General features: G+C 45.6%; 5 protein-coding genes across 10 annotated transcripts; all 5 read left to right on the top strand.

Annotated features, from left to right (window-relative positions):
- The first annotated feature begins 3307 nt into the window (after nucleotides 1-3307).
- On the top strand, nucleotides 3308-7988 carry LOC120647864 (putative receptor-like protein kinase At4g00960). The gene is made up of 6 exons (XM_039924687.1): nucleotides 3308-3960; nucleotides 4051-4297; nucleotides 5784-6000; nucleotides 6085-6205; nucleotides 6664-6855; nucleotides 7779-7988. Exons 1-6 carry the CDS (start codon nucleotides 3799-3801, stop codon nucleotides 7986-7988), a joined length of 1149 nt encoding a protein of 382 aa, XP_039780621.1. The 5' UTR covers nucleotides 3308-3798.
- Nucleotides 7989-8279: 291 nt separating this feature from the next.
- Nucleotides 8280-10001, top strand: LOC120650996. Its single transcript, XM_039928318.1, has 6 exons — nucleotides 8280-8491; nucleotides 8674-8787; nucleotides 8921-9004; nucleotides 9287-9343; nucleotides 9458-9640; nucleotides 9735-10001. Exons 1-5 carry the CDS (start codon nucleotides 8310-8312, stop codon nucleotides 9474-9476), a joined length of 456 nt encoding a protein of 151 aa, XP_039784252.1. The 5' UTR covers nucleotides 8280-8309; the 3' UTR covers nucleotides 9477-9640; nucleotides 9735-10001.
- Nucleotides 10002-10182: 181 nt separating this feature from the next.
- LOC120650986 (protein FAR-RED IMPAIRED RESPONSE 1-like) lies at nucleotides 10183-12300 on the top strand. Its single transcript, XM_039928314.1, has 3 exons — nucleotides 10183-11233; nucleotides 11344-11801; nucleotides 11903-12300. The coding sequence occupies exons 1-2, from the start codon at nucleotides 10594-10596 to the stop codon at nucleotides 11784-11786; spliced, it is 1083 nt and encodes a 360-aa protein (XP_039784248.1). The 5' UTR covers nucleotides 10183-10593; the 3' UTR covers nucleotides 11787-11801; nucleotides 11903-12300.
- A 3920-nt stretch (nucleotides 12301-16220) lies between these two features.
- Nucleotides 16221-17643, top strand: LOC120650978. Its single transcript, XM_039928303.1, has 3 exons — nucleotides 16221-16343; nucleotides 16445-17388; nucleotides 17491-17643. Exons 2-3 carry the CDS (start codon nucleotides 16450-16452, stop codon nucleotides 17629-17631), a joined length of 1080 nt encoding a protein of 359 aa, XP_039784237.1. The 5' UTR covers nucleotides 16221-16343; nucleotides 16445-16449; the 3' UTR covers nucleotides 17632-17643.
- A 449-nt stretch (nucleotides 17644-18092) lies between these two features.
- Nucleotides 18093-22901, top strand: LOC120642275. Of its 6 annotated transcripts, none has more exons than XM_039919072.1 (12): nucleotides 18093-18327; nucleotides 18419-18635; nucleotides 18724-18849; nucleotides 18942-18989; nucleotides 19076-19174; nucleotides 19258-19447; nucleotides 20331-20489; nucleotides 20595-20795; nucleotides 20886-20984; nucleotides 21088-21303; nucleotides 21400-21475; nucleotides 21553-22901. In XM_039919072.1, the coding sequence occupies exons 2-9, from the start codon at nucleotides 18599-18601 to the stop codon at nucleotides 20896-20898; spliced, it is 873 nt and encodes a 290-aa protein (XP_039775006.1). In that variant the 5' UTR covers nucleotides 18093-18327; nucleotides 18419-18598; the 3' UTR covers nucleotides 20899-20984; nucleotides 21088-21303; nucleotides 21400-21475; nucleotides 21553-22901. The 6 variants fall into 6 exon arrangements, 5 of the variants coding, with proteins under 5 accessions (XP_039775006.1, XP_039774929.1, XP_039774850.1 ...); XM_039918995.1 differs by having other exon boundaries at nucleotides 18419-18643; nucleotides 19124-19174; nucleotides 21553-22822; XM_039918916.1 differs by having other exon boundaries at nucleotides 18419-18643; nucleotides 19088-19174; nucleotides 21553-22822.
- Nucleotides 22902-27179: the final 4278 nt, after the last annotated feature.

Raw genomic sequence — 27179 nt, 5'->3', positions numbered from 1 at the left:
AGCTTCCACCGATTCCGGCTCCCGCCACACCGGCGGCACCATGCCCTTCAGCTACGACTCCGGCTGCGCCGAGTTCCTCGGCTGCACCACCACAGCCGGCGACGCCGCGCACTCCAGTACCGATAGCCACTCCTCCGGGCACATCTACTTCGACACCTGCTCTCACGACGAGGAGCGCGTTGATGCGTATCACGACGGCGAGCCGTTGCGGTACCGTACGATGGAGGACCTTCTCGGTGATCAGCCGGTGCCGGGACTGGTGCCTCACGACCTAGAGACGCAGTTGCACCTCGCGTGCGACGACGGCGAGCCTCGGTCTTTCGCAGAGGCCGAGGGACACGCGGCATGGTGTGCCGCGATGCAGTCGGAGATGGACGCGGTTGAGAAGAACCGCACTTGGGAGCTTGCTGACCTCCCTCGTGGTCACCGCGCGATCACCCTTAAGTGGGTGTTCAAGCTGAAGAGGGATGAAGCTGGCACCGTCGTCCCGTCGTCAAGCACAAGGCTCGCCTGGTGGCACGAGGTTTCGTGCAGTAGGAGGGGGTCGACTTCGACGATGACTTCGCTCCCGTGGCACGGATGGAGTCCGTGCGACTTCTCCTTGCGCTGGCTGCCCAGGAGGGCTGGCGCGTCCATCACATGGACGTCAAGTCGGCGTTTCTCAACGGCGACTTGAGGGAGGAGGTCTACGTGCACCAGCAGCCGGGGTTTGCGATCCCCGGCAAGGAGGGCAAGGTGCTACGCCTGAGCAAGGCCCTCTATGGCTTGCGGCAGGCCCCGAGGGCGTGGAACGCCAAGCTGGACTCTACGCTCAAGGGGATGGGCTTCGAGCAAAGCCCGCACGAGGCGGCCATCTACCGGCGGGGCAATGGCGGAAATGCCCTGCTGGTGGGTGTCTACGTCGATGACTTGGTGATCACCGGCACCAAGGATGCGGAGGTGGTGGCGTTCAAGGAGGAGATGAAGGCCACCTTCCAGATGAGCGACCTGGGGCCTCTCTCCTTCTACCTGGGGATCAAGGTGCACCAGGACGACTCCGGGATCACTCTTCGACAGACCGCCTACGCCAAGCGCATCGTCGAGCTCGCTGGGCTCACCGACTGCAACCCAGCTCTCACTCCGATGAAGGAGAGGCTGAAGCTGAGCCGTGACAGCACAGCAGAGGAGGTGGACGCTACTCAGTACCGGCGCCTTGTGGGGAGCCTCCGCTACCTCGCCCACACACGGCCGGACTTGGCGTTCTCCGTCGGCTACGTTAGTCGGTTCATGCAGCGACCGACGACGGAGCACCAGCAGGCCGTGAAGAGGATCATCCGCTATGTTGCGGGGACTCTCGACCATGGTCTCCACTACCCGAGGTGCCCTGGAGCGGCACACTTCGTCGGGTACAGCGACAGCGACCATGCCGGTGACATCGACACCAGTAAGAGCACGAGCGGGATCCTCTTCTTCTTCGGCAAGTGCCTCGTTAGCTGGCAGTAGATCAAGCAGCAGGTGGTGGCCTTGTCCAGCTGCGAGGCCGAGTACATAGCGGCCTCCACCGCGTCGACTCAGGCGCTCTAGCTCGCTCGACTACTTGGTGATCTACTCGGCAGAGACACTGGAGCAGTGGAGGTCAGGGTGGACAGCAAGTCTGCTCTGGCCTTGGCGAAGAACCCTGTTTTCCACGAACGGAGCAAGCACATCCGGGTGAGGTATCACTTCATCCGAGGCTGCTTGGAGGAAGGAAGCATCAATGCGAGTTACATCAACACCAAGGATCAGCTTGCGGATCTGCTCACCAAGCCCCTTGGGAGGATCAAGTTCCTTGAGCTTTGCTCCAGGACTGGGATGGTCCAATCTTCCCACAAGACGACGCACAAGACTTAGGGGGAGAATGATGGATAAGTCTTTGCTGTTGGTCTTTGTGGTCCCTTGTATCCCTGCAGCATCTTGTAGTCCTTAGCATCTTGGACTGCAGGCATCTCTTGTACCCCTGCAGCATCTTGGACTGCAGGACAACAGTTAGTGTCATCTCTAGGACAGCAGTTAGACTAGTGTTAGACTAGCATTATTGGCTTCGTTTGCTGCCCAGCAGCCTGCTGTATATATATGTGGCCACCCCTCCCGTTGGAAGACATGGCATTGTGAGTGTGAATGAAGAAAAACCCAGAAAACTTCCCCAACTTGAGTGTCATCCTCTCAGCTCAATGAGAGTGAAAATTGAGCTGCTAACACATAGCGTGGTCTTTTGAAATTATCAGTATGCAGAACATGGTATGGTCTTTGGGAGCCGAATGATTCATGCCCATCTTTCTTAGTCCGTTTTACAGGCTTTGTTAAGGTCATACATGCGTACTGCCTGCCGCCTAGTGCTAAATTCTTCAGATGTTGTACTGCCGCCTAATGCCACATTCTTCAGATGTTCTAACTTACAATTTACCATAACGCCACAACTCTGCTTAAGATTTGTTGTTCCATCCAAAACATGATTTGTAGGATAGTGTTGGAGTCAGCAAGTCACGTTGCAAAAGTTGAAGCTAAAATCACGTACACAGTTCTTTCGACACCACATCTTTCAATTCATGTATTGGCAACTTCATATTCCACTTTGAGGGACTCCCAAACCATGTATATAAAACTTTTTAGATCCCTAAATTTCAGTTCATATATTTTAAAAATGTATATCAGGATTTGAAACCACTTTGTGCAGTCTACTTTGCAAAATTCAATTTGTAAGTGAGACATCAAAGCCTTTGCACCTAAAATTAAAAAATATTGAATTACTCATTCAAATTTTCTTATATCTCTAACTTTTAAGTTACGTGTTAAAAACTCTCAAATCATATATTAAAGACTTTGTGAATCTCTAGCTTTCATTCATACATTAAAACCTTTGTAACTAGAATTTAAAATCTATCAAACTAAATATACCAAAACCTCCTGCACCTCTTACTTTCAGGTGACATCAAAACATTTGTATCCGGAATTTGGTAACTTTCAAATAGTCTAATCCCTATACAGCAAGCGGCGAGGGCACTCCACAGCGCTCGGCCTTCGCGTCGCCTGCCTGACGCGTGGCAGCGCTGGGTGGGATTAGACGAAGAAGCTCGCCGCTGGGCATGATTTTAGACCCACGTTGTGCGTCGTGTGCTGCTCGGCCCAAGGCCCATCAACGCTACTGGGCGCAGCGAGGCGCGCGGCCCACCTAGTTTGTATAATTGCACATGCATGCAGGGAGCCATGGCTCAGTCCCCATTGCCTCCGTCCCTGCCTCTCGTCCCCTAAATGGGTTCAGAAATGGTCTGTCAGCCATACTACAGCCATATCTGAAACTCACCACCCACTGCATATTAGGCTTCTCCAGTCAATGAGTACCATTTTTCCCTTGAAAAGATATGGAAATAATAATTAGTTGATTGCTGTTGCAATTGCTCTTTTCAAACGTGCACACAAGCTCGAATTTAGAACTCTGTTTCTGAATTTTAGGTGATTAGATTGTCTTTTTCATCACTGCAGCTGTATGCCACTCCGTAATTGATAACCATCAATTTCCTGTGTTATTCTACTTATATACGCTGTCAAATAAGTGGGGAGTTATACAGTTGGCATGAACAATGAGCAACAAAGATCAATGTGGAGCCTGGAATTGATATACTTGCTCTGTTTCATAATACATGTCCAGTTTATTGAGAACTCTTTATTTCACGATTTTACCTGTTGATTGACGTTCACTATAAAGTTTTTCTTCTTGCAAAATAGAAGAGTAAATAAGTCTTTCAATCTTACTTATGTGATTGTTTCAAGGTACTGTGGTAAATGGATCGCCAAGCTAGTACTACAGAAAGTGACCTGGAGGGCATGCTTTCTGATAAAAGCATGGAGGCTAAAGCCCTGCCATTCTCTCTTCTGGATCACATCACAAATGGTTTCACTGATGACCAACAAATTGGATGTGGTGGGTTCGCTGTGGTCTACAAGGTGCAGACTCTCAGTTTCCCCAGTGTCTTGGTCACAGTTGCTCTGAAAAATCAAGTTAATGCTGACAAAAGGTTTGTGTTGCTACTGCAGGGACTGCTTGAGAATGGGGCAGTCGCTGTGAAGAAGCTGTTGGCACGAAGGCCTGATTTTGATGATAGGAAATTCAGTGGAGAGGTTCGCTGTCTGATGAAGGCCAAGCACAAAAACATAGTACGATTTCTTGGATATTGCTCTGTCACACAAGGGCAATGGGTAGAGTCGGTCATGGCAGATTTACACGAAAGGTTGGTTTGTTTTGAGTATCTACCTAATGGAGGTCTTGATAAATACATCAAAGGTACGAGTATGATCATTTGACCTGTCCACCTCAGGAACAGCTGTCTGCGTCGCTCCTGCCCCGCTCCGCCCAACGGGATCCTCTGCAATTGAGTGACTGCCACGTGGGCTCCACCACTACGAGGCCCACATGGCAGTCACCCAACTACAGTGAGTGAGTGAACTGCAGAGGAACTTGTCCCCCCTCCCCCCAAAGCGCCGCCACACCCAGCCCTGCTTCCCCATCTCGCTGCCCCCCGAGCGGCCGTTGGAAACCCGTGCGGCTGCAAGAAAGGCGGCGGCGGGGCTCCACCTCCCCCTTGTTCTCTCCTTTCCTCCCCCCTAGCCCTCTCTTGGTAGCCTTCCCTCCATGGCCGTGGCGGTTGACCCCGCGGCCGGATCCGCACCATCGGCACCCAAATCTGCCCTCCCAGGGCCTCGGCGCGACGGGGTGCGGCGGTAGCGGGGACGTGGCGGCGGCGGCGGCGCCTCCCGCGGCTGGCCCGCACCTCGACCCCTAGATCTACCTACCCGAGCTCGTGTTGGGGACATGCGGGTGGCGCGTGGGTCAAGCTGCGGCTTTGGCCAGTGCGCGGCGGCGCCAGGTAACGAGAGCGTCCACTAGCATGGCATGGCTCGACGCGGCTGCAGCCATCCACAGCCTTACGAGCGTGCGTGGTTTGATGCGGTGGTGGTGGTGCGGCGCCTGTGGCTGGCACGCGATGACTGCTCTCTCGGTAGCGTCTCTGGCATGGCAGGCGGGCGAGCTCCTAGGTGCCGGCGTTTGCGATCTGTGCGATGATGTGTCGGCGGCACCACTTTGATGTGGCCGATAACGGTTTGCTCGGTCGTATGTCAGCGTCGTCGTGGTGACGTCATTGATTTCGGCCGTGCGAGACTCCCCAGCCCCGCCATGGTGGTGGGGCTGGCAGCGTCGATGGCGCCTTTGGCATCACGTCCTTCCTAAAGGCGGAGTTGGGCATCTCTATTACGCGGAAGGCGTTGTCGGGTAGTTCCAGCGGGGATGCTTGCTTGGGCGCTTTTCTTTATTTGCTTTTTCCTAACTAACTCCAGTGTGCGGTGTTGGTTGTGTAGTTGTTCGCGTCGCGTCCCGATCTGACCGGGCGGAGATCCATTGAGGCTTGTGTTGATGTCCCAATCCAACCTGTCGGAGTTGAAGCCTGAGTCGATGTCCCAATCTGACTTGGGCGGTGGTGTGATAGTGTTGCCCCAATCCAACCGGCCAGTGTGCGGCGCCGTCAATGCAATCGGCTATAGTTGTAGGTGTGGTGTATGGTTTTCGGAACTGGTTTACCTATAAACTGGATCAATTCTCTTCTTTTTATTAGTATACGCTGAACCACAAGGTTTATGTTCTTTCAAAAAAAATCATTTGACCTGTAACTTTGCTTTCCACCTTTATATTTTCTTAAGATTGTTCGTTTCCAGTATCCTTTTGCATTTAAAAATCAAGGACAGTAAACCCACGTTTTCCGCTCCCTTTACAGATTCATCTCGTGAATGGGGAAAGTGTTATCGAATAATAAAGGGGGTTTGTGAGGGTTTACAGTATCTCCACAATGAACGAATTGTTCACTCAGATTTGAAACCTGCTAATATACTGCTGGACGATGATATGGTGCCGAAAATTGCAGACTTTGGTATCTCAAGATGCTTTGATGAAAAGCAGACCCATACTGTCACTTCAAAATTCGTGGGAACAGAGTAAGCTAATTAAGATCCTGGGCGCTCAAATCATTTTGCTCGGATTTGAATTAAACTTCATTATTCTTTTTCCTATTTTCACAGGGGCTATTTCGCACCAGAAGTCTTCCAAGGAGGAATTTCATACAAGTCAGACATATATAGTCTCGGTGTTATCATCATAGAGATACTGACAGCAGAGAAGGGGTGTCCTGTTGTTGAGGATGTAAGAAGAGTTCATGTTCCAACATATAGGCTGGATGCTCGTTATCCCCCTTTTATATTGCATAGTAGTTTTTTTTAAGAGAATCATTCTTTGTATATGAGACATTACATATTTCATTACTGAGAGCACATCAAGTGGGGCAATAAATAATTTGGCTGCAAAAGCATCCTACCTGAGTAGAAATCATGGAGTACATAAACTTAGAAGACATTAAATAAACACTGTCGCATATGTCATTAATTTGTAGCATATAATTAGTCTTTGTTTCTATTTGTTCTGGTCGCTTAAAAGATACCAAAAATATTATTCACATGGCGTTGGAACCTTGGGCTACAATCAACTTTTTGGAGATATTTTTGTTAGTTTGATTTCGCAGTTGATGAGGCTTGTGAGTTTCACCAGACATATAGTTTTTAATTTGTACACTTAAATACATACTCATGATTGCAATTTTGTAGGTACTTGAATGTTGGAGGCATAAGGTGGAGAAATCACAGAAAGAACAGCAGCTGGAACAAATAAGAGTGTGCACTGAGGTGGGCAAGACATGCTTGGATTATGATCCGGCGAAGAGACCATCTGCACAAGGTATAATCGATATTCTTAAGCAAACAGAGAATATCTCCCAACGCCTCCTCGGCTCCGCCCATGCGCGTCGGCGACACGCCGCTAGGAGGGCGCGCGAAGCCAGACCAGCGCCCCCGCCACCAGGAGGCCCACATAGCGGAGCCCCTGCTCGGTGCGTGGGGGCCCTGGCGGCGGCCTTGCTTGGCGCCAACGCGGCGGCGCCCTAGCTAGGCGGTGCCCCTGCTCGGCGCCCACGCGAGGCAGCCTGGGCCCTAGGGTGGGGTGAGGGAGAGGGGGCCGTCGGCGCCCTGGCTAGCGGCGCCCCTACTCGGCGCCAGCACAGCGGCCCCATGGCTGGGCGGCGCCCCCGCCACCAGGAGGCCCACGCAGCGGCGCCCCTGCTTGGCGTGTGGGGGCCTTGGCGGCGCCCTTGCTCGGCGCCCTGGCGCCCTGGCTGGGTGGCGCCCCTGCTCGGCGGGCGGCGCCCCCGCCACCAGGAGGCCCACGCGGCGGCGCCCCTGCTCGGCGCCCACGCGGAGGCGTCCCGGGCCCTAGGGTTGGGGGAGGGAGAGAGGGCCGGTGGCGCCCTGGCTGGCGACACCCCTGCTCGGCACCCACATGTAGGCGCCCTTGTAGTGAGGGAGGGGTTGGGGGAGGGGGCCTACACCCCACACGGCGGCGTGTCGTGTGCTCAACCTGTAGCACCGCCCCCTTCATCTGCGCACGCGCCCAAGAACCGCGGGAGGGGCGTCATGGCAGCCCGATCTGTGGCGACCTGGCCTCGGAGAAGCTCCGCCCACGACCGTGCGCAACACCATGGGAGGGGTGCCGCCATCCATATATTACAAGGGCAATAACGTCTTTTTATTCTCATTTAACGGTCACTCTAACAGCAGACTCACGGAATGATATTGATGGGATTGAAGTAAAATTTTAGTGGCAATGAAGGGATGGTCTAAATTTTAATGGCATTCAAGGAATTATCTTAAATTTTGATGGCATTCAGAGAATTAACTCGAATAACAAGGGTGAAGAGCTCTACTCGGATGGCATTCAGAGAATTAACTCGAATAACAAGGGTGAAGAGCTCTACTCGGTGACGGAGACCGCCATGGCCTCGGGAGTGCAAAGCCTCTGCAGGCAACTGGACGCTGCTCCGGCCGACGGTGCCAGCTTGTTCAGAATGAAGATTTATAGTACTAGGGTACCGCGGTAGAAGGTATCTGTACCGTTGATATGTACCCCAAGATTCGTGCTTCGTGTCAGATGTGGTGGGCAGCTCTGTCCGGCGTGCAGGAGGTGTGCAGATACGCATGCAGGGTACGTAGTGTATACGATGTGATATTTAGCCAATAGGATTCGTGTACAGGTGGAGATGCTCTCCCTTTTAGGTGGCTTAACTTACTAATTCCCGGTTTGTGGATTCGAAATTCAAAATCCCCGTCCAGAGCTAATTAAAAACAACTAGACGGATGGGCATCTAGTTTCAACCGCTCAGCTTCCGGGCTTCACCTACCAGAACAGTGGGGTGAGGGCGATGGCGAGTGCTGCGAAACGGTTGCTGTATAGCGAGGAGGAATTGGCAACTGCAACTGATGCAATCAGTTGCATTCCATCCGGTGATACTCAGACGAGATCAGCGCGAGGTGGGGAGGCGAATCGCGAAGACGGCTGCTACGCCGACGAACTTCAGGTTTCGTCCCCTGTTCAGAATGGAAGGTTAGCTCCTTAGCTCAACAATATGTCACGAATTCGGGAATGTCTTGCTTTTCGAAAGTTTCTGCGCGCATTTGTTCGGCAATTTCGGAAAGTTTTTTGCTTTTGCTAGGACCCTGATTTTGTTTTTCCAGCACCACTGATCAGAACCCGGGGCCTTTGTTCGATTGCTTTATTTTATCCAGACAAGGAAATGCTGCTGGCAATATATGGTCGTATTCAATGCTAGAAGAATCTGATAGGGGAAGTTGCCTGTCCAGGAGCCAAGATCTTTTAGACCTGAACATCTCGATTACCAGGTAATTTGGCCGACTGATTTCTCAGCATCTGTGAAATGTCGTATATGATTCTCTGCTATGTACACTGCTGTTCTTCTCACTGTCTATAAAGCTCGTATATGATTCTCTGCTATGTACCCTGCTGTACTTGCAGCCTCCAGGATGCAGAGAAAGAAACTTGTGGTGCAACACATATTGACACCAAGATGAATTATGGTGCTAACGGGGCAATTGTCAGGTTAGTGTAGTTATGTGAACGTGCGTTCACATTGGTTTTCACAAAGTTTTCCTGCCTTTCGATGAACTAGCAATTCTGATAGGTGTATACTATTATGTACTCGTCATTTATTTACTGTGAATATTAATGATGACTCCTAAAAGGGTAAGTAGTAGGAAACGTTTACCTTGCAAATATTCTGATTCCAACGTATTCTCCTATTCTACTTTGTAAAGTTGGAGAGCTGAGCATTAGCTGTACTGATGAAATTAAATGGACTCTATCTGTGCTTGTAATTTTCAGAATGGAAGCTGCGCTAAGTTGCCATGATAAATGTTCTAGTACTAAAATGCGGACAAGGTAATACCTGCTGAACCTTTTTTTTAAAAAAAATTTCATCCTCACGTTCCATATATTCGTTTATGTAATTTCAACTGCTACCAAAAACGTAGAGATAATTTGATTAACAATCAGGCTGGGAGATGGGCGTTGAAGATGTGATGTCGATCATAATGTAACAAAGAGGCTAGAGTTTGAGCCGGGCACTGTTGATGTTGCTGACCACAACTTGATCCATTCTTTAATTGCAACGAATTACGCCGCACCTGACAACATGAACCTGCCTGGAACCGGTGTGCACCCTTTGGAAGCTGAAAGGTATAGTGCTTGTTTAGCCCTGGTAACTGCATGTGTTTTGATGTCGATTATGAGGTGTTAATTAATTTTCTTTGTATTTGCAACTTCTGTACAGGTTGTATGGAACTGGTATAATTGACTTGAATACGCCACCTGATGAGCTTGCATTAGATAATTCTTGTGTCGATAACACTGCAATGGTTGCTGCTTCTGGGGTGCTCTCTACAGTTGTTTATGCAGGCCAAAGTAATCCTGCCCCTTGGAAGAAAAGGTAAGCAAGGCAAAGGACAAAAATGCTGACATTTATTAGTTTGATTTTGATATGCTGCCTGCACTCTGAAGTTCATTGTTCTTGTGACTCAGGGTGTGTATAGTTCGCGAAAAAGTTGTTGTAGCACGTTTCGGTTTTATTTGGCAACTATTGTCCAACCATGAAGTAATTAGTCTTAAAAGATTCGTCTCGTTATTTACAACCAAACTGTGCAATTAGTTATATTTTTTAACTACATTTAATACTCCATGCATGTATCGTAAGATTCGATGTGATGTGCGTCAGTGAAAAATTTTGGGAACTTTTCGCGGAACTAAACACAGCCTCAGGAACTAAGGTTAAAGGCGCTAACTTCAGGGAGCCTGTACGAGGTAGGACAAGTGCTCTGCAGCAAGCCATCATGAAGTTTGGTGACCGGACTAGTGCATACATAATAAACCCAAGTGTGGGGACAGAATTTGACAACTGCGATGAAGCTTATGAGTATTACAACCTGTATTCTTGGGAGTGTGGGTTTGGCATCTGCTGGGGGAAGAAGAGGTGGTCTGAGAAGAGGAGTAAAAGAAAAACACCTAGTAATAAAATATAAAAATGAGTGGTGGTTCAGTTATATGACTACTTGTGTTATGTTTGCTATGAATGTTTTCAAGGGAAAGCCCAGGGTAATGTGAAGACCAGTTCTTCTAAAACAGACTGTAAAGCAATGCTACGCCTTCATCGAATATCGGATGATGGGTGGGTCGTGGTGGAGCATATTTCTGACCATAATCACCCGCTCTCTGAAACATATGGTGAGAAGAAACACTGGCCTTCACACCATCATCTTGACAAGTACACAAAGGACTTGATCCGTATGCTAAGGCAAAATAACATCGGTATCACTAAGCTTTACACTATTTTGGGCAATTTTTTCGGGTCGATGGAAAATGTGCCTGCAACGAAAAGATGTTTGAAAACACTTTGCCAAAATATTAATCGTGAACAGGCTGAGGATGATATCAAGAAGACCTTGGATTTGATCCGTGAACTCCGTAAATCTGACCCAGGTTTTATGCTTAGTGTCGATACTGATGAGGATGGTAGAATTAAGACTTTGATGTGGACGAATAGTCGAAGCAGGATGCAGTATGAGCATTTTGGGGATGTAGTCAGTTTTGATACAACGTTCAAAACTAATATGTATGACATGCCTTTTGGTTTATTTGTTGGAGTGAATAACCATTTTCAGACAGTTCTTTTTGGTGGTGTACTAATGACTGATGAGAAAATTGATAGCTTCCGCTGGGTGTTCCGGGAGTTTGCATCATTGATGGGCGGTAAGGAGCCTAGTACAGTACTAACAGGTAAAGATGGCGGTTGCGATGTTTTCCGTATTGCTTTCCCTTTCTTCTTACAATGAGTAATACAGTTAGGTATTGTTGCAAGTTTTCTGAACTGGTGGTTTTATTTTCAGACCAATGCCGTGCAATGGAGGTAGCTATTGCAGAGGAGTGGAAGGATAGCATACACTGTTGGTGCAAGTGGCATGTACTCAAGAGAGTGAAAGAGTGTTTGGGGACAAAGTACACTAGTATCAAGGAATTCCGAGACAAATTCCATATGATACTAAATGAGATGTTGACAATAGAGGAGTTTGAACTTAATTGGGCATCATTGGTGAAGGAGTTTGGACTTCAGAACAACAGTTTTCTTGCACAGATCTATGAAACGAGACACAAATGGGTGAAGAGCTATTTCAAGGGGGTGTTTTGTGCAAGAATGACAAGCACACAGCAGAGCGAGAGTGCAAATCATATGCTTAAAAATATACTGTCACCTGCTTGCACGCTTCGTCAGTTCTTGGACCAGTACATGAAAATGCAATACATCAGGGATGAGGATGAAAATTATGAGTAAAGGCGTAATAAGCTGGTAAGTAATGGGTACAATATGCTGTTTTGTTCTTGCTATGTCCAACTATTAAGTTCGCGTAGCAGTGACAATCTTCTGTGTTTATTTTTTCTGCCACACAGAATATGCAAAAACTGAGCATTGGTGGCCCTCTAGTAGTCCATGCACACAAGATTTATACTCTCAAAGTGTTTGCATTATTCTGTGAGCTAAAAGAAGATTCAGAGTTTTACCGTGCAATAGAGGTTGTACAAGGGGTGCATTTTTTGGCCGAGCACTATAACTTTAACTGGGTTAAACAATGGTGCAAGGGCAAATATGCAGTTGAAGTGGTAGAAGGAGGTTCAAGGTACATTTGCGAGTGTGGATTATTTGAGCATTTCAGATTACCCTGCAGCCACATATTGAGGGTGAGTGTTTAGCAGTTTGGTTCAACATATGAGATAAATGTGATCATTCCGAACTGGATATTTGCTTGATGAGCAATGTATAATGGTACGTATTTTATGCATGTTATGATCAGTACTGGCGTCCAGGAAATTCCAAAGAGTATGATAGTGCAACGTTGGACCAAGGAGGCGCGACGTGTACTGCCTGCTGAGCTAGCTCAGTACAGGAAAGACAATCCAGCTCTTTTGGCTCAAACGTGTTGGAAATATGCCCTAGAGGCAATCATATTTCCTTGTATTCATGGTTAATAAAGTGTTCCTTGAATATTCATAGATGACAACTTGCATTGATTAATACTTATGTGAAGTATTTGTGAAACTCTTTACTTGTATGAATATTCTAAAGTGTTCCTAGTCGGAGTTCATGTGAGGACACACATGAATATTAGACTAGCACATGTATTAGTTGATTGACTATGTTTCACAAGTCATAGACATGGTGATGTCAAACTAATAATGTGGGCTCATATGAGATATGAGATTGAACTGACCCAATACGAGATGATGACTTCTCATTACACAATATGTATGCTGTGTCCTAAGACCTGAGATCGTCATATGTACTTAAGATGTGAACCGACTTACTTAGGAGCCATCAAACGCTGCACCGTAACATGGTAGTCATAAAGGTGGCTTTCGGGTCTGTCAAGAAGCATGCTATGAGACATAGTCGGTCAAGATGGGATTTGCCCCTCTCTATAAGAGAGAGATATCTCTGGGCCCTCGAGTGATTCAGATCAGAAAATGCATGGCCATGCTGGGGTTAAGAGTTAACCAAGGATTCCGAATCACAGGTTCGAGAAAGAGTGGTCGGCTTTAAGCTAGACCAAATATCGTGAGGCAAAGAGAACATCATGTATATGATATTGTGGCGGCTCGTCTGATATGATCTTTGTGTGCGTATAGGAGTTGACATGTCTTGCTAGAGGCCACTGTCTACTATTGGGCCGAGTAAGAGTACTCGGGCCATGTCTATTCGCATGTGAGCCCATAGGGTCACACACTTAAGGGAAAGAAGCCTGATAAGGATGAGATCTGAATTAGACTAGGCTTAAGTGCACTAATGGGCCTTTTAGACCCAAAAGGGGGCGCCCAAGGTAGCCCACCTAAGGGGCTATATAAACAGGGGAGGGGGCGCACAAGGCCAACCCTAGTTTTCTTCCTTGCCGCCGCTACAGTACCGTGAACAGTAGCCGCGGGTGAATAGTGCCGCCCCTCCTGTGCACCAAGCCCGAGGTCGCCTTCGCGGATCTAGTAGTCCGGATCGTGACGCTTCTTCCCGTACGTGTGGATACCTTGGAGGTGCCGCATTTGCTGCACAAGGACGAGCCGCACGTGAGAAGGTTCTCGCAATTGCACTGCCGGCTTTCCATCTGCACTTCACCGACGCACTACAGAAGTTCCGCAACCATGCGTCTAGTGGTAATCCCGTGATCTATAACTGCAGTAATCCTGGTTTATGCGGTAGAAAATTTTTGTTTTTGCTACCCCATATTCCTACAAAACGTACAAGCACTCGTCATTGATGCTGAGAGCTCTTCATTTCGTGGAGATGGGGAACATCAATGCACAAAGCTACACAATGGCAATGAAAATTCTTGATGAAGGAATAGAAGCACTGTTTGAAGTTTCGAAGAAGAAAGATGGAATGGGGTTAGGACACAGTCAATCTGAAGATCAAGAGTGCATTCCATACTGATCAATTTAATCAGTTCCCTCAGCGTGCACCTAAAAGGAAGAGCGAACGAGGCCGGCCAAGCAACAAGAGGCAGAAAGCAAGTCATGAGAAGCTGTCAAAACAGCCACGATTTTGCAAACTATGTCGAAGCGAGAAGCACACAATGCAGAGCTGCCCAGATCGTGATCCAGCAACAAAGAAGACAAGAAGACCACCTACATGCAGCGGTTGTGGGGTTACCGGGCATTCAGTCGATCGTTGTAATGTGAACCAGCAGCAACTTGCATCAACTGAGTACATGTTCCTGTAGGGCATAAAATATCAGTGCAGAAACCTGGCACCATGGGGGAACCACTAGTATTTTGTATAATACCTGACTATTGCTGTGACAGTACTTAGTACGTTTGTAGAAAGATTGTGCCTGCCAATTACCAGTTAACTACAAGTTAACTTTCAGGCCCACCATGTTCAATTTCAAGTGCAAATATGTTCACTTCCAACTCCCCCCCCCCCATGTGCTGAGTATGTAGGTTGAAATTATCTGCCTTGGAATTACCAGTTATTCTAGTAATGGTTACCAGAAAATGCACTTGCAGGTCTAGATAAAAATAATGCACTAGTAGTGTGTAAAAATCCTGTTTGCGAAATGCTGGCTGTTTATGTTTATTGCAACTTTCAGTGTGGTGGAGGACAGAAATGATGATTTTGTTCAGGAACTCCTATTCAATATCTTGGGAGTGCGGTTCGTATGGTTAGGCAGCCGGGGAAAAAAAGAGAGGAAATGAAATCAACTAAATAGAAGAGAGAATAAATCTGGCTAACAATAAAACAGTACCTGGGATAAGATAGAATGTATCAGCCAGACAATAAAACAGGGCCTGGGCATATTGAGCATTCAAGCTGGTACAGGGTTTGCTTACTAGTGTGCTGGTTTGTGCAAGTACCGTGCTAATTTTGTGGCTGTGATACGTGGCAGTCTGGAATACAGAGCCGCATGCCACCTCCCCCCCAACCCCTGTCTTTGGGTACCGTGTAGTGAGGATTGGTGCCTGGTAATTCAAATTTTGAACTCATTAGTTAACTCGTATGACACAGCACGCTTATATAAAGAGACGACCTGTTGGAATGCGAATAAGAATTGTCATTTATCTTTGTAGCTGGAAAAAGTCGAATGGCGGGACTGCAATCAGGCAGTGTCTCCTCGGTGGTACGTGATCTATGCCTGCTCACATCTCTGAGATTTCCAAAGCTAGTGAGCTAATACATAATGTACTCGTGGCAAAGGGTTCTGATCAGCAAATCCGGTTGGAGAGGAGGGATGGTCTGTTGCTTGGTCGAATAATGGCGACGCAAAGGGCCGGAAGCAGTGGATCAATAGTTGAGTGTACCTCGGATCAGGTAAGAAAAGTTATTAATGATGCGCATTCAGATTGTTTATATGCCAGTGTTCTGATGAGACATGTGCAACTGTTCTTGCCGTGGGTGGATCAGGAGTCAGTGAATGCACAGATAGGTGCGACAATCTCCAGGACCCATGAACCTCCTCCTTCCATCGTCAAGGTATGAGACAGCATGCTTCGATTTCAAGAAGTTTGTATATACCGTCTGCAAAAAAAAATGCTTTTGTTTTCAGATGCAATCAGTCGGGGTAGGGGATGGCATTGAAGGGCATGGGGATTCAGAATGGTGCACAAGCACAACTGAATGCCCATGACTGGACGACAGTGATGCTGCTTCCAGCGCGAATGGAAACCTAAGTGATGGTTGTACTGCGGATGATTATGAGGACGAGATTTGCAGCGCTCGAACAAAGAAGGCTAGAGTGTGCTAGATTCGGCATTGGCATCGGTGTTTAATCTGTATTTTGTAAATGATGTGCCACGAATGGATGCTTTTGTTATTTTGGCAGGATCCTGTTCTTATTTAGCGTGAAGATTTAGTAGCTAACTGTAATCCCAAGTCCTCAAATCCTTCACCTGTGTTGTCCAGCGAGGAGAAGGTGTATTTGGCTGTAGCAGTGGCACAGTGTTTTGGAGTATCTGCCACTCCAGAGAAAGTGTGATTCTAGTACTGAAGTTTGAGTAAACTAATTTTCATTTCGATGATGCGTTTTTTTTCCGTGGCAAGATCTATTAACTAAGACCATGAGTTAGCAGTGTTGAGAAATGAGCCACAGTGAGATAGTCGGAATTGTTAACTAAGACCATGGGGTATTAATTAATCTAATAATCTGATTAGTTTAATTGGTGGTCGGTGCAATCTAGGCACCGGGTGGGCGGCTGTTCATTAAATAAATACGTGGCTCCAGTTTTTTTGGGACAGAATCTGGAAAGGCGAGGTGAGCAAGGTAAAGAGGGGCGGCAACGGGTGAGTACAAGGTACCTTCTGCTCCGCAAGATTTAGAAAGAAAGAAGCAAGCGGCTGGCGCAAATTAAGGTACGTTTCCGTTTGATCGAGTCCCACTTGGTACACATCGAAACGATTACTATCTGGTTGTAAATGAAAGATTTTTTTTGCATTGCTGATACTTTGAAAAGGACACATGGAAGAGGGGGATCCTGGGCGACTCCGGCAACGCGACCATTCAAGCTCCGGCAGCGCCGGGCGTCGAGCAGTCACTAGAAGTATAACAAGGAGCGGATCACGACCGAAAGGGGAGGCAGCGGGGAATGTAGATGCGAAGAACATCAAGGGAGCCAGAAATCGGCTGCTCAACAAACTGAAGACCAGACGCAATGATTCCGAGCCACCGAACAGTACAAGTAAGTATACTGCATCCGAAGAGGAGGACAATGGGGAAGAAGAGGATTTTTGCCCTTTTAAATTCCATGGGTGTTCTTCCTCGGATGCGGTACAAGAAGTAGTCTCTACATTCAACACCAAGAAATTAGAGATCCTAGACAAGCTAGGGTTAAGTGGGTTGCAGTACCTTGAGCATGGATTTCATAATAGCCGCCATCTGGTTTTCTGGTTACTTAAGAGGATGGATGTAGAAAATATGAATATAAAACTTGTTGATGGGTCATTTGTTAAAATGAATCTTGAATCTGTTAGAAGAATACTGGGGATAAGATGTACTGGTGCACAGATGATGATTAGTAGTAGTAAAGTAACAGAGTATGTGAAGGTCAGGCTGCATGAGCGTTTTGGGACTGAAGAAAGCAAGGATCTCCCAGATTTAGATGACTTACGAAAAGTATTATGTCGGGAGTATGGAAATGTAATGTCTGAATATGATGAAGAAACATTCATGATTGCTATGGCCGGATACTGCTACGCATATATGTTTGGGCCGGCCAAACGATCAGCAACTGTTCCAAGAGATATATGGAACTTCATAGCATACCCAAAGAAGCTCTTGAATTGCAACTGGGGTGGCTATGTGCTAGCAGTTTTACAGTCAAGCGCGCGGGCAGTACAGCTGAATGCGAGGAGCAACCCAAGTTCAATTAAGCTTGGCGGATGCTGGTTGTATTTGCAGGTATAATTTGGAGTGCTTTTATTCTAGATTTAGACCGTTAGACTGTTATTAGGGACTGAACTCAACTAATGAGTTATTTTTGTCACTAAAAAAATATTGCAGTTACTTTACATGGATAGTATTGACCTTGGAGAGAACAACATCCCTTTAGGATGGCTCCCAAGGGTTAGGTGGTATGAGACCCAACACCTGCTGGACTTCACAAATCTTCATGAGAACTGCAAAGGAATACGAGCCAAATAAGCATACTTGAACAGGAAGGTAAACAACGGAAAACATCATATTATTTGACGGATCTGTACAAATATTATATGCGATCTAAATGCTTCATCTAGTATTTATTTTTTTAATTATTTTGTTTGCTTACCAATTCATAGAGGCGCATGCCATGTGAGCATGACCAAAGGCAGTTGCCAACATAAACTGCTCCAGATGAGAAGAATGAGGAGACTGCACATTCTTCAATGCAACAGGATCTGTCGGGCGACCGTGAACAAAGAGATATTCCTCTGAATCACCAATCAGATGATCGAAAAGAAGATTTTGAAGCAAAGCAGCCGCAAGGGCCAACTCCTACAACAACACCACCATTAGGGGCCAATACGATAGAGGTTTGTTTAGAAAAGATAGGTTGCATACTAGCAACATAGTATATGGTTTCCATCTGTACTTTAAACTAAGTACATACAATTTCTTTTGTACCGCATTATTGTTCAAATTGAAAAAGGACTGGACCAAGTTACCACACAGCTACAAAGTGTTTCAAGGACGGCCCATGAAGAAAACAAGAGGAACTTTGAGGAACATGCACGGCGAATAACTGATTTGTTCGGAGATATGGAGGGCGTTGTCGCAGGTCTGAAAAAAACCTGGTACAGTGTATCCAGTCGTACACAAATGTATGAGAAACTGAATGTGGCCCCAGCAACAACCAAGCAGGTACTGCGTGTTTGTCATGGGTAAAGACAAATTGTTTCCGTTTGCTAAGAGGGCGTTTATCTCTGTGATAAATTACTACTACTGCATGCAGGTCCCAATATTGGCAAAGACTCGTCTGCAACTGGTTCAGAGAAGTGTGCTGTGCCTGTGAATACTGAGGTGGGGAAGGAAGACTTCACTGTACCACAGAGCAATGTCCAGGAAGGTATCATGGGTGTACATGGTGTATCGGACCGAGCAAATCCATTTGAAGTCAATATGAACGAGGAGCATGCAAGATGTGATGGCACATGCGCGGATGAACGAAGGTCTTCCGGTTGTTCTCTCTTACAGAACAAACAGTGTGACAATGTATACTGCCCGAATGCTGATGTGTGAGGTTGTTGCTTTCTGCAGGGAATTACCAGGATGAGTCGGGTCTGCCTGATTCTAAGCAGAAACTGGGCGTGGATGCAGGAATCAAATCTAAAGAAAGTGATGGTTCAGCTACAGGCCACAAACGGTGCACTTCACAAGAACATGGTAACAGCCACAAACACTCCATATATATGATCATTTGCAAATTATGTCATTAGACGTAACTGTTGCCATTTAACTGATGTTCCTCGTGGCAGTGAGAGAGCGTCAACAACCGATCTTCAATGTAACTCCAGGAACAAGTGGTAATTTTTCTGAATTCTGTTGAATGATTATATTGCAAAAAAACAGTTGAAGATCCATGCAGATAGCAATTATTATGATTTTTAAGAAAATGGCATAGGAACTGCAACTCGAGTTTCATTGTGGCCCGGCGCAGGAGAGAACTCTTCAGAAAATAATTCAGATGCCGTAGCAGCCAATAACTCAAGTAAGTGGGGGAGAAATCTGGTACAGAACATTTTCATTTTGCTGTTATAGCTGACAACTTATATTACTACCGACTGGCCGTAGGGTGTACTCGAATTAAAAAAGGTTTAGACAATCCTAGTATGGGCAAAAGAAAGGCCAGCCCAGATAATAATTTGCATTCAAAACGGAGAAGAACTACGAAGATAATATCTAGGAAAATACGTTCCGCCAGGGGAAACAAGTGTGGTTCTGGGGCAGATTATTTCATGGACCAAGGGGCTATTATCCCAGTATCCAAGCAGGGGCGTCCTTGGGCCCGTGCGGGCTGTGCGACCGCACAAGGCTCCCAAATTTGAAGGGCCCCCAAAATATGAAGTACATCTTAGTATATAGTAGTATAGGAGGCTTCAATTCTATGAGTTTGCAGTCCATTTTATAGGAAACGAGACCCAAATTGATAGAAGTTGAACCGATCGGCAGCACACCAATTCTCTCGACGCACACATGACGCGGAACCCTAAAGCTTCGGCTTCCTCGCCCATCGGCATCGCCATCGCGGCAGGCATCACCCCTGGCCCCTGCGTGTGCGTCCAAAGCAAGCAGGCAAGCAACATGGCGGCCGGCGGCGTCGATGACAGGTGAGTACTGAGTAGGACTCATGTCTCGTCCAGAGCCCAAACCGCCCAACGTCCATCTGCATTCAAATCCAATTCCATCGCAGGTGTGTTCCATCCTGATCGTTGCTTGCATTTGCAATTGGCTGCACCTGCAGAGGCACTCGCCAAGGCGGAAGGCCAGCCCAAGAGTAAGATTTAATTCAGTGTTATTTTCTTCATTTCTCGTTTAATTATGTTGATGTCTTGATGATTAAAATACATCTATTAATTTTGTTCTTTCCATTGCAAATGCAAGTCATATCGTCAGCAAAACAGCATAGGAAATATGATTCTATCAAAAGCGTTGAAAGAAACAAATATGATTCTTGTGCGCATCATTGAAGATTTTATTTCAAAGAGTTACCGAAAAATAAAGTTCTTCAAGTGAAAAATAGCTACGATAATTTTTGAAATATCCTATTTATATGTTACTTATTACTGTTGTTTGATTTTACTAGACCATTAGAGCCTCATCTTAGCATTTCGCACTGGGCCCCCATTTTGGTCGGGACGCCCCTGATCCAAGAAAGGTGTAACTCCCATCAAGTGTCATGTTGCTGAGAGGCAAGTACCTCCGTCACCGTTTGAGCTCAACTTGATTCCAAGAACCATAAGTATATCTGTTATAGAGAAAATGTACAAGAAGTTTGAAGAAGAAGAACCTGCAGCACTCAATAGGTAAGTAAAAAATCACCATTTACTGTCTACATAAAAAATGATTCATACGCTACTTTTTTAAATATGATCCACAGTAACCTGGGTTTCTCCACATACTGTTCACAGTGTATGGTTTGAACATGATGATCCTTGGACAATAAGGCTGACAGGATATGAACTTTGGAAAGGGTTTGTGCAATCTGTGCCAATTACCACAGAAATATTTGATGCAATTGTAAGATTACTCCAGGAGGAAGACACATCGATGTACAAAGATGTAGCTGTGAGCACCGACAATGGCGGCACCTGTTACCGCCATGCTTCACGGTAAGCAGGACCTCGAAATTATTTGTTGGTAAAACAACTCACTATTAAAAAACCTTGATATCTTCCAGTGTCATAATATATGTGAAACAGGATTTTGCGATAGCAAATGGTGAAGGAATTTACAGTGAAAAGATTAAGGAGCTGTTTCTAGGGCACCACCTTCGGAGTAACGCATAGCATTGCCGACTGGTAAGTCCTAGATCTCGCAAAACATGCTCAGATTTCATCTTTGTTGGGAACGAGAAATGTGGCATAACATGCAAAAAGAAATAAACCTTCTTACTGTGTACAGATAATGGTACCTTGTGCTTTTAGTGGGAACTGGTCCTTGTATGCTTGGGATCTAGAAAAGTTCAGAATACACATACTAGACCCGGTGCTGTGCCAAAAGACAAGAGAAGCTCATAGGGCAGTTCACTCTGACACAGTTGCCACAATGCATAAGAAGTTATTTGACTATATATTTGAACTGTTTATTCTACAACTTTGCACATCCACCAGCGTTAGAGTAAGTACCATCTGTTCCAGTTGCTTGTTGGTTTATTCGTGTACGACGATACCTAATTGAACTGATGCAAACAAGCTACTCCACTCTTGAGTGTAGGGAGGACTCATCGTTTTATGTTGCTCATTACATAAAATGGTTTGATGGAGATAAACTAACGTTTGTGATTGATAAGGTACGAGCTCAAATAATAGCCTTTTTAAACTTGCACATATGTTCATAGACTGACAGAAATTTCCGAATAAATGGCAGCGGAAGGCAAAAAATACAAGGATGATTTTATTCTGTAACCTGATGCAATCCAACAAAGTGTCGAAGCCAAAGTACCTGCTGGGAGATGAAGCTGTCAATTGATACTACAGTCTGAAACCTTGTTTTGGATCGTTTAATCCTATGATGTAACATAAGACATGTACGCACGCTCACGAAGACATATCATTGTCACTGTATGATGTAATTACTTAATTTATGGCTGAAAATTGGTATATGTGGGACAAACTAAGAATTTGTACTTCCGTGGCACTAAAAGGTTGATACCTGATGCGGATGGTCCCGAAGTAAGTTTGTTCAAGTGGACACACCTGCTAATGCGGGGGCCCACACTACAACAGAAGGCTCTAGGACCGGCAATAAATACAACACACAACCTTAGGCCAACGCCCCCAACCAACCAATGCTGAACACCCCCCTTCCCCCATCCACTTTGGCAGCTTCAGTGTAGCCCCCCCTAAAGGCAGCACTAGAAAAAAGCAGAAAGCTCTGAAGAAGCCTCCAAGAGACCAGGTAGGTTCTGCTGACAAAGATGTCGACCCTGTTTTTCTGATTTGCCTTGGCTTGTTTCCGATTCGCAGATTTATTTGGTTTTCTAGTTACTGAATCCATTTCCTTTGCAGATCTGGATTTTTCCGTTATCGTGGAACACTTATGTTCGCAGTGCTTTGTCTGTTCTTTTCCAGGGTTGCAAGACAAAAAGGGATGGCATGGTACGTGGTGTTCCGAGGTAGGATCCTGGGCATTTACCGGGATTGGCCATCTTGCAATGATCAGGTTTGTGGTTTCCCGGGTTGCTCATTCCGCAGCTACCCTTCACAAGAACAAGCACTTTGCGGCGTACCTTGCCTACTTCGGGAAGGCAGATCCAACTGCATCCGATGCATCTGGTTTCCATGGGGCAGCCCTGGGCACACAAGTCTTCCCGGTGGCGGCAGAGACAAATGTTCAAGGTCCAGCGACTCCAGAAGCAATTGCAGGAGAAGCTGATGTTCCAGCTGGTCTCCCTGCAGCGGCTGAATAGGACATGGCCGTCGTGCTGGTGCTCATTTTTTCTCTGCTCCTGGCGATAACTTCCTACCTCATGAACTAAAGGTTCAACACTCCTGCCAATAACCTAGCTCATGAGGTTTTGACCGGCATTAGAAAAAATTGTAATGTTAGCGGGATGTCTTGTAATGGATCCATGAATTGGTACCATCAGACTTGTAAGACTCTTATTTAGTACTAGATATCGGTATGTGATGAATAACCTAGTCGTTGTAAAGTTGCATGGGAGTGCTCAAGGCAGAAAAAAGCACTAAAATGACCATGTGTATTTGTGTGTGGCAGATCAAGAATGAAAATGTTATGGCTACATGTGTGCTACAAGTTATCACATTGCCTATCCAATTATCTATGTGTCCACTGCATTAGTACCGTACTTTAAAGATAATGAAATGGATGTCAATCAGCATATGTGCTTGGTTTGAGATCTGGCAGATAAATAAACTATAACGAAACAACACCAAATTATTTATGCAAACGGTAAGCACCATGTGTAAGTTCCCCGCGTTAAAACGTTGTGCCACTGTCTTTCACAAAATAAACTGCCTTCCATGTTACAGGTAGTTCACAATCTAAAGTCCTGGCTTAACACAAAGAAGCCTTAGCAGGAGTATAATACACAAACTCTCTATCTTATCAGTAGAGCATTTTTGTATTTGTTGTGATAAACTAAGACACAAAATATGATATCCCCAGTAACTTGTCCTTGAGCCATGGTGTATCACTTGCAGAAGCACTGGAGCACCGAATCTAGCAGCACAGCATCATTGTCTTCCAACATCAGAACGTCAGCCAAAATAGAGTGCCTGGTGATTAAAAGGTTATCCTGTGTAACTGTTAAGATTAGAGCCCAATCAGTAACATTCCAGTAGAGAGTGACATGCCAATAAAAATCACAAAAAATCAATAACATTTGTACAACATATCCACTGGCAGCAGATATATTAGCTGTGTAACCTTGTTCAAGAGCTCCTCTAGTTGAGCACCATTAAAACTGCGAGCATAATGTAACATCACAATGCCTGTATCATCACTGCAAAAGTATGCACAGTGAGAAATGGAGCATTCCAATGAGCATGTACAATTACAAAAAAGCACCAAACAATTGGAGCTTATGTTAGTAACACGTACGGGGTAACATTGTCGAGACCGAGTGCAGGGTACTCGAGATTCTAGTAAGAGATTGGTTTCAAATACCATCCTTCGAAAAAACGATCCAGGCAATTGGCTAAGGAGTCATGAAGCAATTTGTGGATCTCTTCATGTACCGGGTAGCGGGCAGCAGCGTGTGCCGGATCAAGCACATAGACGATTGCACCATGCGTGTCAAACATGTACGCACACCATATGTTCTCGATTAGAACAGGTACTACAATCTGCACATCGTTGTATAAGGTATGAAAAAGGAGGGGGGATAAGTGAGACATATGCTGGGCAAAAAAAAAATTAACATCCATCAAAGTTGAAAATGTGGTAACACAGAGTAGAAAGAAAAGAGCCAAACAAAAAAGTGTCTGCCATACCATCTGACAACTTGGAATGCAGTAATCAACATCAGTAAACTGATTTAGTACAGATAAGATGCGTTCCGGTCTGTACCCAGCGAGGAAGTTCATCTATAACCATAGGAAAAATATTAAATAACACAACGAACGGAAAAATCAAATAGCAACAAAAAAAAGGTTTCCTACTAATGCAAAAAAAGATGGTATGATCAGTTAAGTATTACCGTAAAATCGGATTCGAGGAAGTGACGCCAACGTGAACGTACATTACCAATTTGGGTGGTAGCATCTAACTGTCGGAAGCGATGAAGAGCAACATCGATAATGTCTGAATCAGCCTCCTTACCTTGAACAAAATTGCTAATAACTTCTGATCCAGTCAGTACCAAGTAGCATGGCAATGGATGAATGACCCACTCACTATGGATGAATGACCCACTCACTGTAACAAATGAACCAACCTAAAAAAGTGTGATCAGGTAGAAGAAAACATTGACAGCCAGCTAAAAACAGAAAACTAGAATTTGCACTTAGAAGTAAATAAACATTCAAAGTAAAGTCCTCAGATAACATACATAAAACGAGAGCGTACCGTCTGACTGTTGCATCTGTTAGCTCATTGCAGCATGCTATGAGGGCATTGACTACATCCGAATCGTGTCTAGGATGACGCAGTTCTGAACTCCAAGTAAGAGGACATCCCACAGAAGCTGGTGCAACAATTTTGTGAAAGGGATGAGATATCCACGTCCATATAGCACCTTACCAGCAGGGTCAATTCCTTCCTCGCTGACATGTATGATATCAAGGATAATGCATTGTGCTAGGTGTCTGCTTGCATCTGTAGGAGATACTTCAGCAATACCACATGATGGTTTCCTAGCTGAGACACTTCCTGAACTTGCTGCCACTGGAGATACATATCGTTCAATCGCAAAAATTAAATTCTGGGGAGTCTTTTCGGAAACACTCGCTGGAGAACCATCAATACCCAGATCAAATGATGGAGGTTGAACACCAATATCTGTGGTTCCAGGGAAAAAATTAGAATGAGAGGATGTAATTTATCATGACAAACTGGGATAAAATTAGCAAACAACTACTAACACAAGGATGAGATTTATCTGTACACTCAAGTACCATTAGGTACAGATCTTTTCAAGATTTTAGCTGGTGTTGCATCCACTGGAGAAAAATGCCTCTTGCAAGACACTGAAGGACTTTTCATTTCCATGGCAGCAACTACATTCATACAGAAACGAACTCACTGATTATACACAAAAAAAGTGCAAACAGCCCAAGGCATTGTCAATATAAGTAACTCATTGATTGTACGCCAAAAAACACGTATCGTGAGCTCTGTCGCACGACACCATGCTAGGTGCAGCTGCTAAAGTACCAGAAGGTGATGAACCAGGCTTCTTATGTATCAATTGCATATGCACTGTTCCGACATGGTCCACCAACCAATCAACCATTTCTGCATTCCGTCTCATAATCGACGAGCACATGTATGATATCTCCTTCATCATAAGCGCGTTGTGGTTCTTCATGTAATCAATAAAATATGTTCTTTCCTGCACAAAAAAATTCATACTTTGAACCTCAAAAAAACAATAATGGCGATAATGAAAAAAGAAACATTTGTCTGGCAAACTTACCATCCCTGGATGGCGCTGGTTTATATAGGAAGAAAAGTCAATTGGGCTCTTGAACTGGAAAGTGTTAGGACTTAAAGGTGCAGTTGGTTCCGCACTACTTTGCGGCATCTTTCTTAACAATGGCGCCGTGGCACGGGCCTGAGAGGCGGAACCAGAGCTTGCAATATGCAGTGACTGAAAAGTGTGCCTCCTGTACGCGGAAGATTCAGCTGATCTTATCTGCCAAAAGAAAAAAAACATAGACATACGCTAACCCACTGTAATAAAACACGGCCCGATCTTCACAAACTTTGCCAAAGAAAAAGACATGTCACAAAACAAAAATCAAGCACGTACACCAATGAAACTAGCAAAATCATGCTCCCCTCTGCTGGCACACATCACTGTCATCACCTTCAGAGACTCTTGATCAAAAACTTTAAGCCTAGGAACAACCTTGTGCGGCTTATTCAGCCTATTGAGATCAACATTATCCAAGAATAGAATCTGCAAAAAAATGACAGATTTCATAATGGTACAGGAGAACACAAATGTACTGAAACAAAAAAGATCATAAAAAATTCAGAATGATCACATGCAAGAAATAATGGCACCCAGAAAGTGACGTAACTCGGCTCTTATTGATTATTTCAGAACAAACTTTCTGAGCAGCCTCGAGCACATGTCCATACACATAACGGCACCAATTATATCTTTCAAGAAACGCTGGATTCTTCAATGCACCCCAGAAATCCAAATGCACTTGATCGTGCTTTACACAGGGGAAAAGTAGATGGCCAATAACAAAAACAACGAAGGCAATAACAAAAACAACGAAGGCAACTTTGAAACCGTCTATCTCCTGGGTTGAGGATTTGTCATCAAGATGCTTCTCAAGTACATACTCTATCCCCTTGATACTCCTTGGATCTGAACTAGCTAAACCAATGCTCGACCTCAGCAACTCTAGTTGTTCGTCAGACACTGAAGTTGTCGAGACATCTATGTCTCCATTAGGAATACCAAGAACTATTCCGACGTCATCCTCATGGACATAGATCCGCCTAGAGGGCCCGAAAACAAGACAGCTCTCCTCACTATCCAACTTACTCAGCAACCAAGCAGAAAGCTTCAGATTAAGCTTGCTAATGCAGGGAATTTACAGAATCCCACCAAAGCCCATGTCCCTAACGATTTGCTTTTTGAACTCACTAAGGTTGGAAACAAGGGAGAATACTGACTTTGGTGAGCATCTGTTGGTGATGCTCAATGCAGATCCGGCCTCATCGTCGCTTGAATTGGGTGACGATGGAGTCACGGATCCCCCTCCTATCGATCGTCGGGTTGGAGCAGATGATGATGGTCCACCACGGCGAGATGGATTGGTTGAGAACTGCGGAACCCACTTTTCATCTCG

Source organism: Panicum virgatum, chromosome 1K (genome assembly GCF_016808335.1).
Source record: "Panicum virgatum strain AP13 chromosome 1K, P.virgatum_v5, whole genome shotgun sequence".
Taxonomy (NCBI): domain Eukaryota; kingdom Viridiplantae; phylum Streptophyta; class Magnoliopsida; order Poales; family Poaceae; genus Panicum; species Panicum virgatum.
This window is presented reverse-complemented; position numbering and strand designations above follow the sequence as displayed.